Source organism: Callithrix jacchus, chromosome 3 (assembly GCF_049354715.1).
Source record: "Callithrix jacchus isolate 240 chromosome 3, calJac240_pri, whole genome shotgun sequence".
In the NCBI taxonomy this organism is placed as follows: Eukaryota; Metazoa; Chordata; class Mammalia; order Primates; family Cebidae; genus Callithrix; species Callithrix jacchus.
This window is the reverse complement of record NC_133504.1, coordinates 152557740-152571690: the sequence shown is the minus strand read 5'-3', so window position 1 is coordinate 152571690 and position 13951 is coordinate 152557740. Positions and strand designations below refer to the sequence as shown.

Below are 13951 nucleotides of genomic sequence, written 5' to 3'. Positions count from 1 at the left end.
TTTTCTAAAGTCTCCGACCTCCTGCCTTCTCTGTGTCTTGTGTTACCATCACATCCCCCAGCTTTCTACTTCTTTCCCAGGACCAACCATTTCTTCCCCGGGAGTCACATTACATCAGCATTCCTACTGCAATAGCTGTTATCTACCAGATTCTGTTTTATTCTAGGCAGTCACTTAAAAAAGAACCTCGGTATCGGTTTGACTTAATATGAAAGAGAAATTGTCTAAGGTTAAACGCAAAACTGCTTTTTTTTTGGGGGGGGGGTCATACATTTACATTCATATTAAATATATACCTGTTGAATTTGTGCTTTTTCTTAAATGCTTCAGAAACCCGAGCTTTAGAGTTATTGGGATGGTAGAAAGGATGGGTTTCCAGAAACTTCGCCCCAAATTAAAGACTCCATCAAAAGGACTGCTCCATACACTCAAGGAACACCCATCAACAAATCCCGTCTCCACAACCACCAGATTATCTCACCCGCGAGTGAGACTGCGAGGTTTGGGGGCCCGGTCGTGCCACTACGCGCTGTGCACGGGGGGGTTCGTACCCATCTGGCCGCGATCGGCCGTTTCCCCCTCGCTTGGTTCTGCCCCTGCTCCCCCTGCGCAGGCCTCACAGTGCGTCTGGCCGGCGCTTTAAAGCGGCGGCCTGGGCGGCTCCGCTAGCTGTTTTTCGTCTTCTCCGGGTTGTTTCTGTCTGGTGTTCCGCGAAGATGCAGCTCAAGCCGATGGAGATCAACCCTGAGGTGAGCGCCAGGTGCACCGCTGCCCGGAGAGCGCTAGGCGGACGGTGAGGGAGCCGAGTCGCTGACTGGTTTGGTTTTGCTTTTTTCTTTGCATTTGCCTTTCAGATGCTCAACAAAGTGAGTGGCGTCTTGCGCCGTCTCTGGCCCCCTCCCCCGGGAACGCCACGGCGGGGGCGCCCACCGGCTCCTGGTGCTGGCAGGGAGTTAGCCGCCCGCTGAGCGCGCTGGAGGCGGCCTGGCTGGGGTGTGGGCCGAGCGCCCTCCCCGCGCCCCTGCATCTAGCGGGTGACTGCGAAATCGGTCTCGGGGAGATGGTGGGGCTGCGCCCGGTGGCTAGCGAGCGCCGGGCGGAGCTCTTGAGGGCGTGGCGCGGGCAGCACGGACTAGGATGCACGGGCTTCGAGGGCGCCACGTGTGGGCCGCGCTTTGTGCTGTGTCATTGCGCCGGCCCGGGTGGGGGTAGCAGGGCGGGACTAGGGCTCCTCCCAGGCTCGGGTGTGGGCGCGTAGGGCGCGCGCCTGCTGGCCCGCCCCCTGCCCCCTGGTAGGTGCCCGCGACCCGCGTGTCCCCGTGGGCCTGGCCGCCTTGTCTCCTCTCTGCAGGTGCTGTCCCGCCTGGGGGTCGCCGGTCAGTGGCGCTTTGTGGACGTCCTGGGGCTGGAGGAGGAGTCTCTGGGCTCGGTGCCAGCGCCTGCCTGCGCGCTGCTGCTGCTGTTTCCCCTCACGGCCCAGGTAGGGCGTGGGCCCTGGGTGGCGCTGGCCCCGGGCAGTTCACGCAGCTCCCCAACTTGAGGCGGCGGGGGCTCCCCTCCCCGTCCCTTTCCCTGTAGGTGATGCGGGGCCCGCCACCGAGGAAGGGAGGAGCCTGCATTTTCGTGGTACCTATTCCCTGGGCTCCTGTTCCAGCGGTGCCTATTGCCTTCTCGCCCATACGTTCACAATTGCCTTAAATTTGGAGGAGAGGCAGCATCTCAGTTCCATCGTTCCTATTATCCAGGGAAATAATTCATCCTACTCATGGGTTCCCTCGAACTTGGGCTTTTTCGAGCCTCCGGTTTTGGGGGAATGGCCTCTGGTTCCCTTGAAGGGCTGTAACCTGTCAACTCATTGTTTGCTTCTCAGGCTCCCACCTAGCTGTAAATCTAGGAGGGGGAAGGGCTGGCCTAAATCGCAGGGAAGCGATTTAGGTTCGCCAATTCTCCGCCTCCATTGCCTGGGTTTCTTATGGTCTTAGGGGATTCTTCTCACCTCTTAACTCCCACCACTTGCATAATTGGATTTAGCCTCTTGAATGTATTTCTTAAAGCTTAATCATTTGTGTATGGTTTCTGTGCGGTAACCTCCTTCCTCTTCACTCTGACCTTGTAGCTAAATGAAATAGTGCATTATTAGCTCAGTTTGAAAGCACCTCTTCATTTCCCTTTAAATGGTTTTCCTCCTACACGTGTACATGGATAGATGTATCTCAAAGACAGCGTCAGATTTTTTTTTTAAAGTATAGCTGGAATATTTGCTGTCTTGTGATTTGTGGAATCCCAGTAATTAGCATGGCGTTGTCTATCTCCTATTGCTGTCACTTGACCGCTGATGTGGGAGTGGCTGAAATTAGCTTTAGCAGAACTTGAGCATCACTCTAAAGAGTGAGGTTAACTGAAGCACGGTCCTAAGGCTAGATGTTCTAGAAGCATCTCTAGTCATAATCAAGTCCTATGGGACGTTCCAAGCCTTCCTCCTAGTAAATGAGCTAAGTATCATGGGTAAAAACACTTATTACAGCTAAGATGATCTCACAAACATTTTTATTGCTAAAGTCTTTTACTTGGGCGAAAAGGGAGCTGTCAAACCGTTGGAAGTCAAGTTAGCTTCCTGGTTAACCAAATCAGTCTCCTGTCTCGAGTTTAGCATCACACAGAGCTTTTTTATTAGAGCAACCATGATGACTAGGAGGTTTTGAGCAGCATTTGGAGGCAAGGCCTCTGGGAGGCAGTGGTGCAGCACGTTTGCCTTTAAAAGCTGACTGTTCTCCTTTTGCAGGATCTTGTTAGAGAACATTCTAGTTTGTGCTGTGTTTGAAAGAGCTCGATACTTTGTCCTTCAATTCAACCTATCTGATTTATTGAGTGCCTATTCTGCTACACAGAATGGCTACTGGACAAAATACTGAAGCCAATTTAAAGAAAAGTTGAGGTTTTATAGGTTGACTCCTAAAAATGTTAATTTGGAAGGGATTTAATTTTTGACTAAGGGAATGTTATGACATCCTCCATGGACCACTTCTGAAACGTTAAGTGCTAGTAAATTATTTATAGAATGATTTCGATGGAAGAGCTCAATCAGCCTTAAAGGATGCTTGGAGGCAGTATTTTTTTCTTTTCTTTTTTGAGACGAAGTCTTGCTCTGTGGCAAGGCTGGAGTGCAGTGGTATGATTGTGGCTCACTGCAACCTCTACCTCCCAGATTCAAGCTATTCTCCTGCCCCATTTTAATATTTCATCTAATTAGCCTAGAAAATGAAAATAAAATTCATGACTCTTACTGGTCAATGAATATTAAATTGAGGATAGAAGGGAAAAAGTTCTGCTAGTGGGAGTTTAAGTGGCTCTTCTGGGGTAAGAGATCTTATCCTGTTAGTATCAGCAAGCAGGCTTAAACTTCAGTTCATGTGTGGTAATGCAAAACTGCTAGAACTGGAAATACGTTTCTGATAGTCTGTCTGGTTTTGCTTGTTATGGGAAGTCAGTGTTTGTATAGCGTTAGCATCCTGCTTTATAACGGAGAAGTCCTAATTTGTTTGTTTTTAGTTTTTAGAGACAAGGTCTCAAATTCCTGAGCTCAAGTGATCCTCCTGCCTCAGCCTCCCTATTAGCTGGGATTATAGGCACAAGCCACTGATCCTGGCTCAAGAAGTCATAACTTCTAAGGTCTTTAAAACTAGTTAGTGAAAAGTCCAGACAAGCTCACCACATTACTGTACAAAAAGCTAGCAGATGCTTTGAGGAAATCCATTTCCTAATCCCATTCATTTACCAATTTCTGTCTTCCTCCTCCTCAAATTGCCAGTCTGTTCTCAAAGTAAACTGTTTAGCTGGCAAGAACAGGCTACTGTCACATCTTTCTCTTGTAAAATCACAGCCCAATACCCTGGACCAGTTGTCTTTCCTTCCTTAAAAAGGGAGAGGGAATGGTTAATGTCTTTCACTTGCTCTTTTCAACAGTTAAGGCTTGTTTTTGTTTTTGAAGGGAAGTATACTTGGGCCAAATAGAAGCAGAACTTTAAAGAATAGTGAAATGTAAACCAGTTGGTGCTCTTGTTGGGTATTCAGTTGACTGAAACTTGATTAGGATGCCTATGTGAAATACAGTTGTTAAGTGTTAGAAAATAATGAACCAATTTCTTTGTTTTCAGACTTCATGACACTATTTCCAGCTGAAAGGTTGCAGTGGTGTCTAGACAGAGCCTTGGGCAGTATCCAATGCAGTCACTGCACTGCAGCACTGGGGTGGAATCTCCCAACCTCTCAGAGCCCCACTGGCTGGCGTGGGTGTGGGAGGCAGACAGACAGGCCCTTCTCTGGGAGTCAGCCAACATCTAGAACCAAGGCTCCCGGTCACACATCCCACTGGTGTTTCCATTTAGGTGGTAGAACTCACTGTGCTGCCATCTGTTCTTTGCATTTTCATTCTGAGATGTCAAAATGCTTTTTACATTTACAGCATGAGAACTTCAGGAAAAAACAGATTGAAGAGCTGAAGGGACAAGAAGTTAGTCCTAAAGTATATTTCATGAAGCAGACCATTGGGAACTCCTGTGGCACAATTGGACTTATACACGCAGTGGCCAATAATCAAGATAAACTGGGATTTGGTAGGTGTGGGTTTTGAGGCCAGTCATCCTGTGCTTGAACTTGAAACATGGAGTTCAGAAACAGATGTGTTCCCAAGGTCAGAGATGCTATACCTTTTGAAACCATTTTATAACAATTGTGTCAAATGCTTAATCTGACTCATAATCCTCCTCAGAAAGGATTCCTGGGACTTCTAAATTTTGAAATGATCTCATTTAACAAATTTAAGTGTAGAGCTGAAAGTTTAAATTGAGGTCTTTTGAAATATAAGTTGTTCTTGCTATTGCTTTGTAATTAATGTCTCTTAGGCTTATCCACACTGAGCAGTAACAAAATGCTTATGCCAGTAGTTAGCCAGTCAGATGTCTCTATGCTGGACTGTTTCTTCACATTTCTATTCAAGATCTTTATTTTCTGTCTTAATAACTGAGGTTGAATTTTCTACCCTGAAATAATAATCTGGGTTTGGGAACCATTTTAGATTAGAACATGATAATAGCTTCATGTATATAACAGATGTTAGCTGTGCATTCTTAGGTGCTGTAGATTCAGCAGTAGATAAGGCAGCCCTGGCTTTTATGGTACTAGAAATCCCAAGTACGTGTTACAAATGAAATTCTGTTTAAAAAATGACAGGAGATTTGAGAGATGAGTGAAGTGGGAGGGAAAAGGGGTCTGGCGTGAAAGGGAACAGAGGCAAGAAAGAGCTTGGTGCATTGACAGAATGGAGAGACTGGCTTGAAAGCAGAGAGTAGTTAAAAAAAAAAAAAAAAAAAGACCAGGGGAAAAGGTATAGCTCGTCTACAACCCTGGGAGGCAGTATTTTTTTTTTTCTTTTTTTTTTCTGAGACAGTGTTGCTCTGTGGCAAGGCTGGAGTGCAGTGGTATGATCTTGGCTCTCTGCACCCTCCACCTCCCAGGTTTAAGCTACTCTCCTGCCCCAACTTCCCTAGTAGCTGGTACTACAGGCATGAGCCACTACACCAGCTAATTGTTTTAGTAGAGATGGGGTTTCACCATGTTGGCCAGGATGGTCTTGATCTCCTGACTTCGTAACCCACCTGCCTCTGCCTCCCAAAGTGCTAGGGATTACAGACATGGGATACTGCACCTGGCCTGTAGGCAGTATTAAAGATTCAGGTAGTTCAACATGATCAGCAAAGGCTTAAGTCAGTAATAAATATGTGCCCATTTGTACTATTTTATCTATACCAACACATGGATTTTTTTTTTTTTTGAAGAGGATGGATCAGTCCTGAAACAGTTTCTTTCTGAAACAGAGAAAATGTCCCCTGAAGACAGAGCAAAATGCTTTGAAAAGAATGAGGTAAGAGAACTTTCAGAGCATTGCCTTTAAATAACTCTAGAGATTTTTGTGGTAATTATCTTCTTTTTTCCACAGGCCATACAGGCAGCCCATGATGCCGTGGCACAGGAAGGCCAATGTCGGGTAAATGCAGATACAAATCGGAGCCAGGCTGACTGGGTGCCATCTGTGTTTCCACTGAAATTGCAGGAATCTCTTACTGGAACACAGCAAATGTTATCTACCCAGGGCCAAATGACACCAGGAAGTTTTACCCAAATAGTGCTTTGACTAGACCTGTTCATAAAAAAGGCTCTTCAGAAATTGTATTGGCCATTGAAATAATCTTGAGTAAATTCAAATTGACAGTATTTTGTTTAGATCCAAATGAATCTTATAGGCCAAGGATAGTGGCTCCTGCCTGTAATCCCAGCAATCCGAGAGGCCGAGGAGGGCAAATCACTTGAGCCCAGGAGTTTGGGACCAGTCTGGCCAACATGGTAAAACCCCATCTCTACCAAAAATACAAAATGTAGCCAGGTATGGCGGCACACATCTGTAGTCCCACCTACTCAGGAGGCTGAGGTGGGAGAATTGCTTGAGCCCTGGAAGCAGAGGTGGCAGTGAGCTGAGATCGTGCCACTGCACTCCAGCCTGGGTGACCCTGTCTCAAAAAAAAAAAAAAAAAAAAAAAACCCAAATAAGTCTTATAGAATGTATACCTCTCCTACATACTGAGCATTTCAAATAATATCATAGGCTCTTGGGGAGAATGAAATATACCACATAGAACAATTTCTACAAGGCTTGAATATACCATAATCTGATCAGAGCCTCTGAGTCAACTGCTAAATTTAAGTCAGATTTCAGTATCCTTTTTATTTTTATTTTTTTAATCTTTTTTTTTGACAAGGTCAGGCTCTACCGCCCAGGCCGGAGGGCAGTGGTGCAATATTGGCTCACTGAGCGATTCTCCCACCTCAGCCTCCCGAGTAGCTGGGATTACAAATGTAAACCACCACACCTGCTAATTGTTGTATTTTTTGTAGAGATGGGTTTTCACCATGTTGTCCAGGCTGGTCCTGAACTCTGTGAGCTCAAGTGATCTGCCTGCCTTGGCCTCTCAAAGTGCTGGGATTACAGGTGTGAGCTGCCATGCCCAGCCAGATCTCAGTGTCTTTATAACTATAGATGGTTGTGCCATTTTCTAGTCTTGACCTTGGTTGAGATACACTTATCCTCTCTAAGCCTCAATTTTCTCCTCAGTAAAAAGCCTATAATAGTAGCATCCTCATAGAGTTGTTCTGACAGTTACAGTATATTTCCTAATGAGCTTAGAATAGGGCCTAATATAGGACATACATAAATATTAGTTACAATTTTTAAAAATAAAAGCAAGTTCAAGCATATTTTGCTTCAATTGCAAGATAATTTTTAAAATAATTCAGCTTACACTCATTTTCAAAACAATTTCCCTACTTTCTTTAGGTAGATGACAAAGTGAATTTCCATTTTATTCTGTTTAACAACGTGGATGGCCACCTCTATGAACTTGGTATGTTTCACTCCATCTTTGGAACCCAATGTAGTTTCATGCATTCTTTCAGACTGAATTCCTCTTGATATATTGTGTGACTTTATGGCCCTTGGCCTATCATTGTTTATAAAGCCACAATAAAAAAAGTATTCTCATGAGGCCCTTAACCCCTTATTATCCCCAGAGCAACTTCCTCAAGCAACTGACCTAATCAGTGGCTGTAGGACCTGATCAGCAGCTTTAGTCAGAAACCATTGAAGAGAATAGATCAGATCAGTGCCAGATCAAGGTATATGTGATCAGATTTTCTCATCTGTAGCATCCCCTAGTATCCTTTCTGGGCAAAGAATTTGTCTGAAAAAGGATCAGTGCCTGAATATGACCTTACTTGTTTAAAAAGAATTGGACATGTTGGAGTAATTTCTATTAACTAGTTTATGGGATCAAGAAAGAGGGCCCATCTTGTATGATTCATCCTTTTGTATTAATGGAGAAACCCTTGCAACTGTGTTGTCTCAAGCCAAGGTACCACCTATGGGTTTACAAAGGCAAAGGAGAATAGTGAGGGCAATCTACAATCATTGGAGGGCAGATGAAATCTCGTGTCTCCTTGCTTCCACCTTTCCTGTACCCCAGAGACTGCATCTGACTTTGGCTCTGTGGCCCTTTGCAAGAGTTGGGGGCACAGGCTCCTCTGTTGTGGTAGCTGGCTTGAGCTTGTGTGATCCTGTTAATTGTAGATTAGAACTGCCTGGGATGGATGTCTAGGAACACTTGAACCTTATTTGCACCCTGTTGCTTCATAACCAGGCTTCCTTATATGGGTTTGGCAGTGGGGTTTTTGGATGAATCTAAAACTTCCCTCTTGGCTAGGTAAGCACGGTAGCCAGAAAACATGCAGAGAAGACTGACATGCCTGGCTTCTTTGTTACAGATGGACGAATGCCTTTTCCGGTGAACCATGGCACCAGTTCAGAGGACACCCTGCTGCAGGTCATCTTTGGAATGAATGCATCTCTTCCTAATGGGCCCCATATTTCTTTGGCCAAATTTTCTATTCTAAAGTGCTAACACTCTTCCAGGACAGCCAGCATCAATTGTCTGGGTTAATAGCAGTCTTTAGGGCTAAAATATCATCTTAGTAATTCTATCTACCTTATTTTATTGCAAGTGGTTTTAGACAGGGCTTCATAGAAGCCCTGAGTAATCTGTTTCATGTGCTGTCTTTAGTCCACAGTTAGAATTAGCCTGGAAGCTGTTGCTTTGCTTCCTGATGGGATTAAGGTGACCCAAATCCCGCCTCTTGTCACAGACCTACTAGCCCCAAGATGCTAGTGGACCACATTATGCCACTGTAATAGGGACAGTTGAGTTTGCTCATCTGTCAGACACACCTGAGATCAGTTAAAGCCAATTCTTGGTATTCAAGAGGTATGTGGGAATAGTAATATGGAATGAAGAATAGACCTGGAGAGGTAGGATGGGATGGAGGGGGTTGCATGAGAGAGTCAGAATTTACTTGGTGAAAATAAGAAAACAGGTGGAATTTCTGGTCTTTGATCCATTTGGAAGAAAGATCCTGGTCCTTCAGTAAAGCTTTTAAGGTACATGCTAACTCATCTAACACTGCAGTAATGTCATAAAAATGTGCCCCACATTAGAATACTTACAAGTGTTACCTGAGTAGAATTTATAAGGTGTGGGGAAGGTAAAACATTCTTAGTTAATTTTTTTTTTTTTAATGGAGATGAGGTGGGGAGGGAATCACTGTGTTGCCCAGGCTGGTATTTAACTCTTGGGCTCAAGTGATTTTCCTGCCTTGGCCTCCCAGAGTGCTGGGATTATAGGCATGAGCCACAGGACCCAGCCAAAACTTTTTTTTAAAAAACTATTCTAATTAGAATTTCATTAAAATTAAGAGAGTTTCTAAGGTAAACCAGCATTTTAGTTAGAATTCTTACCCTAAGTAAGGCTGGTTCTATATGTTAAAGATGTTTTAGGTTGTCTAAACTTTGTACTAAATTATTGAACTGGTGAGAAGATACATGCACTTAACCCAAATATCCTAAACTTGAATGAATTAGGTTTCTGCACAGTAGATCTGTAGTTACTCTCCTTAAAGGTACAGCTTTGATAGTGAAATCAATATTGTATGTCTTAGAAGTCAACTCAGGGAAGACAGGTCTGGAATATGATATATTAAAAAACCTCATAGAGGATAAAATATTGATGTTAATCCAGATACTGTTTTTTTTTTTTTTTTTGGAGAAAAGGTCTCCTATTTCTCAGGCTGGAGTGCAGTGGTGCAATTGTGGCTTGCTATAGCCTTGAACTCCTTGCTCAAGCAATCCTCCCACCTCAGTCTTCTGAGCAGCCAGGACTTTAACCATACACCACCATGCCCAGCTAATTTTTAAATTTGTAGTAGAGATGTTTGAGACCAGGCTGGTCTCAAACTCCCGAGCTCAAGCCATCCCCTGCCTCAGCCTCCTGAAGTACTGGGATTGCAGGCCTGAGCCATGTCTGGTCCGAACTCATTGAGTTGGTGATTTCTAAATTTTAGGGGTGATGTTTCATTACTATTCTGTATCATAGAGTATTCCCTTTCTCCTTCAAGGTCTTATATTATGATTTACAGTTACATTGGGCTTTTTACAGATTGAACAGAGTAATTGATATTTTTGATCCCAAAACAATTATATCCTATAATTCAGTAACACTGGGACTAATTTTCTCTTTAATGATGACCAGTGTTTGTCATCTGTGTTTTAGTAACACATGGCACTTCATAAATCTCTGCGGTTCCATTGCTTGTCTGTACCTGGAATACCAGGTAAACTTAAAGGCTGTTTTTAAAAATGTTTACTTAGAAGACAGTTGTTTTTACTCTTGGGAAATTTCTGAGTTACAGCTTCTCTCTCATGCCACTTTATGGAAGAAAGATCAATTTCCAATCTTTATATTTGAGGAAAATAACATGAATAGTTTTTTTTTTTTTTAACTTTTCCAAAACCGGGTACAAAGTGAGAGATGCAAACCATTTGTGGAAGTGAGAAGTAAATTCATTATGTGACCCTGTCTTCCCATCACCTGATTTTTTTGCTTTAAGTCTGGTTTTCAAATTAATGATGGAATTAAAGTTAATGAGGGTGAACTTTGAGCATTAATAGACCTTGGAGTTCCTTTTCTCTATGTGACTTTCATTTTGAGCTCTTGCTGTTTGGATATTAATGACATTTCTCCTTTCTAGGATGCTGCCAAGGTCTGCAGAGAATTCACTGAGCGTGAGCAAGGAGAGGTCCGCTTCTCTGCTGTGGCTCTCTGCAAGGCAGCCTAATGCTCTGTGGGAGGGACTTTGCTGTTTTCCCCTCTGCCCTTCAACGTGAAAATATATACCTCCCCATGCAGTCTAAAATGCTTTAGTACTTGTGAAACACAGCTGTCCTCCTTCCATTCAGCAGACATGCCTTCCCCTCAGCCACACCCAAGCACGAGCAGAGTGCACAGCTGTCCACTGGCCAGTGTGGTGTGAGCTTCAGATGGTGAAGCATTCTCCCCAGTGTGTGTCTTGTACCCAATATCTAATGCTTTAAACGGCTACTTTGGTTTCTGTTCGTAAGTTAAGGCCTTGGATGTGGTTTAATTGTTTGTCCTCAAAAGGAATAAAACTTTTCTGCTGATAAGAGATAGCCAAAACTGGTCCTAATTTTCTTTTACCCTCCCCCTAATATATCAGATTATTTTGGTAGTAATATGACTGTCTTCCATATAAGTAACTCCATACAGTGCTGCTAAGAAAATTACCATAAAAGTATTGGTTTGGTGTGTGTCTGTTTTTTTTGCATTTATATTCCCTATGTATACCTGTAGAAACTAATTTTTAAAAATTTTAAAATAGGCAAATAGAACAATTTTAGATTTACGAAAATATTGAAGACATTGTAGACATTCCATTAACCCCCTACCCAGTTTCTTTTATGATTAATCCGGGTTCTCTAGAGGGACAGAACTAAAAGATGTGTATGTAAAGTGGTGTTTATTAAGGAATATTGACCCACACAATCACAGGGTGAAGTCCCACAGTAGGCTCTCTGCAAGCTGAGGAGCAGGGAAGCCAGTCTGAGTCCCAAAACCTCAAAAGCAGGGAAACCAACGGTTGCAACCTTCACTCTAGTGAAAAGTCCGAGAGTCTCAAAGCTGGAGTCTGATGTTGGAGGGGAGGAAGCATGTAGCACAGGAGAAAGATGGAGGCCGAAAGACTCCGCCAGTCTAGTCTTACCATGTTCTGCCTGCTTTTATTTTGGCTGCACTGGCTGCTGATTAGATGGTGCCCCCCACCCCAGATTGAGGGTGGGTCTACCTTTCCCAGTCCATTGACTCAAGTGTTAATGTCCTTTAGCAATTCCCTTACAGACACTCCCAGAAACAATACTTTGCATCCTTCAGTCCAATCAAGATGCTTAGTATTAACCATCACAATTATTAACCTATTGATACATTGCTATTAAGTCCATAGCTTGTTTAGATTTCCTGGCTGTTTACCTAATACCCTTTTTCTGTTTCAGGATCCCATCTGGGATCCCATATTACTTTAGTTGCTGTGTCTCACCAGGCTGCTTTGGGCAGTGTCAGTTTCTCAGACTTCTCTTGTTCTTTGAGGACCTTGACAAATTTGAGGAGTACCATCAAGCATTTTGTAAGGTCCCCCTCTATTGGGATTTGTCTAATGTTTTTTCTGATTAGGGTTATAAGTTTTGGGGAGGATGACAACAGAGGCAAAGTGCTGTTTTCATATCCTATAAAGATTACATAAGCGTAATTTATCACTGATTCTGACCTCTGTTATCTGGCTGAGGTGTTTGAAAGACTTCACTGTAAACTCACTCCCCCTGCCTTTTCCATGCTGTACTCGTTGGAAGTCACCATGCGGAGTCCACACGTAAGGGGCAGAGGTATATGTTCTATCTCCTCGAGGACCAAGTATCTGTATGAATTATTTGGAATTCATTTGGAGGGAGATTTGTCTCTTTTCCCCTATTTAACCATTTTTATCAGTATGAACTCACACTTTGGATTTATGTTACAATCCAGTACTACTTGTTGCCCACATTGTTCCAGCTTTAGTTGTGGGGTGCTCTTTCAGTTGGCTCCTACGTCGCTTTGACACACCCCAATCACTATAACATTTTTTGTTTCTCTTAGCAATTCCTTACTGTCTAGAAATTCTTTGTAAGTCTTTGGCATTTGGTGGTAAACCTTACTTTATAGATCAACTTGCCCTTATTTTATAGATAAGGATACACTTATATGTAATTTATAGGCTTTCATTAAAGATTAAATAAGAATGTCTGTTCTCAACCATGGACACTTGAATTTAACAGTTTACTTCCAGTTACACAAAATGAGGGAAGCCGGGAAGAAACCCGATGCTTCCTGCCTTTACTGTGATCCGCACAGGAGGGCTCTGTCATGTCTGGGGCCAGGAATCCAGATAACTTGGGTCTCAGCTGCCTTATTCACAGTTCTCTTATCCCTGATTATGGTGGTAATACTCCTGATTCCACCTTTTTTTTTTTTTTTGAGACAGGGTCTCACTCTGTCACCCCACCCCTCACCCCCCGTTGGAGTGCAGTGGTGCAGTCTTGGCTCACTACAGCCTCCAACTCCCAGGCTCAAGTGATTCTCCCACTTCAACCCCCACAAGTAGCTAGGACTATAGGAGCATGCCACTATGCCCAGCTAATTTTTTTTTTTTGAGACTGAGTCTCACTGTGTCGCTAGGCTGGAGTGCAGTGGCGCGATCTCAGCTCACTACAATCTCCACCTCCCAGGTTCAAGCAATTCTCCTGCCTTAGCCTCCCAAGTGGCTGGAACCACAGGCACACGCCACTGTGCCCAGCTAATTTTTTTGTATTATTAGTAGAGATGGGGTTTCACCATTTTGGCCAGGACGGTCTTGATCTCTTGACCTTGCAATCTGCCTGCCTTGGCCTCCCAAAGTGCTGGGATTACAGGTTTGAGCCACTGCACCCAACCTAAATTTGTATTTTTAGTAGAGACGGCGTTTTGCCATGTTGCTCTGTCCTGTCTTGAACTCATGAGCTCAAGTGACCCACCTGCCTCTGCCTCCCAAAGTTCTAGGATTACAGGCATGAGCCACCACACCTGGCCCAATTCCAACTTTTTTTTTTGAAATGGTGTCTCACTGTCACCCAGGCTGGAGTGCAGTGGTGTGATCTCAGCTCACTGCAAGCTCTGCCTCCCAGGTTCAAGTGATTCTCCTGCCTCAGTCTCCCAAGTAGCTGGGATTACAGGTGCCCACCACCATGCCTGGCTACTTTTTTTGTGTGTGTTTTTAGTAGAGATGCGGTTTTACAGTATTGGCCAGGCTGGGTCTTGAACTCCTGACCTCAAGTGGAAGGCCCACCTCAGCCTCCCAAAGTGCTGGGATTACAGATGTGAGCCACCATGTCTGGCCCCAACTTTTACATGAAGGACATCTTGGTTTCTTGAAA

At 44.0% G+C, this 13951-nt stretch overlaps 2 protein-coding genes across 6 annotated transcripts in view; one reads left to right on the top strand and one right to left on the bottom strand.

Moving 5' to 3' along the window:
* The window catches only part of APBB2 (amyloid beta precursor protein binding family B member 2), a 476200-nt gene extending 475146 nt beyond the window's left edge, over positions 1 to 1054 (bottom strand). The window contains exon 1 of the mRNA XM_078367318.1: positions 297 to 1054. The gene's annotated coding sequence lies outside the window, so the exon portion shown is untranslated. The remainder of the gene's footprint in view (positions 1 to 296) is intronic.
* On the top strand, positions 668 to 11132 carry UCHL1 (ubiquitin C-terminal hydrolase L1). 5 transcript variants are annotated; one of them, XM_078367326.1, is made up of 9 exons: positions 668 to 749; positions 855 to 866; positions 1352 to 1480; positions 4463 to 4613; positions 5835 to 5920; positions 5996 to 6043; positions 7388 to 7454; positions 8371 to 8429; positions 10687 to 11132. In XM_078367326.1, the coding sequence occupies exons 1-9, from the start codon at positions 717 to 719 to the stop codon at positions 10771 to 10773; spliced, it is 672 nt and encodes a 223-aa protein (XP_078223452.1). In that variant the 5' UTR covers positions 668 to 716; the 3' UTR covers positions 10774 to 11132. The 5 variants fall into 5 exon arrangements, with proteins under 5 accessions (XP_078223452.1, XP_002745940.3, XP_078223453.1 ...); XM_002745894.7 differs by lacking the exon at positions 855 to 866; XM_078367327.1 differs by lacking the exon at positions 5996 to 6043.
* Positions 11133 to 13951: the final 2819 nt, after the last annotated feature.

What these genes read in the sequence shown, in the direction of transcription:
- UCHL1 (XM_078367326.1), top strand. Translation starts at nt 717, where the DNA reads ATGCAGCTCAAGCCGATGGAGATCAACCCTGAG. An exon ending in AATGCTTTGAAAAGAATGAG is followed by an intron (nt 5,921 to 5,995) that starts GTAAGAGAACTT and finishes TTTTTTCCACAG; the next exon opens with GCCATACAGGCAGCCCATGA. An exon ending in TGGCCACCTCTATGAACTTG is followed by an intron (nt 7,455 to 8,370) that starts GTATGTTTCACT and finishes TCTTTGTTACAG; the next exon opens with ATGGACGAATGCCTTTTCCG.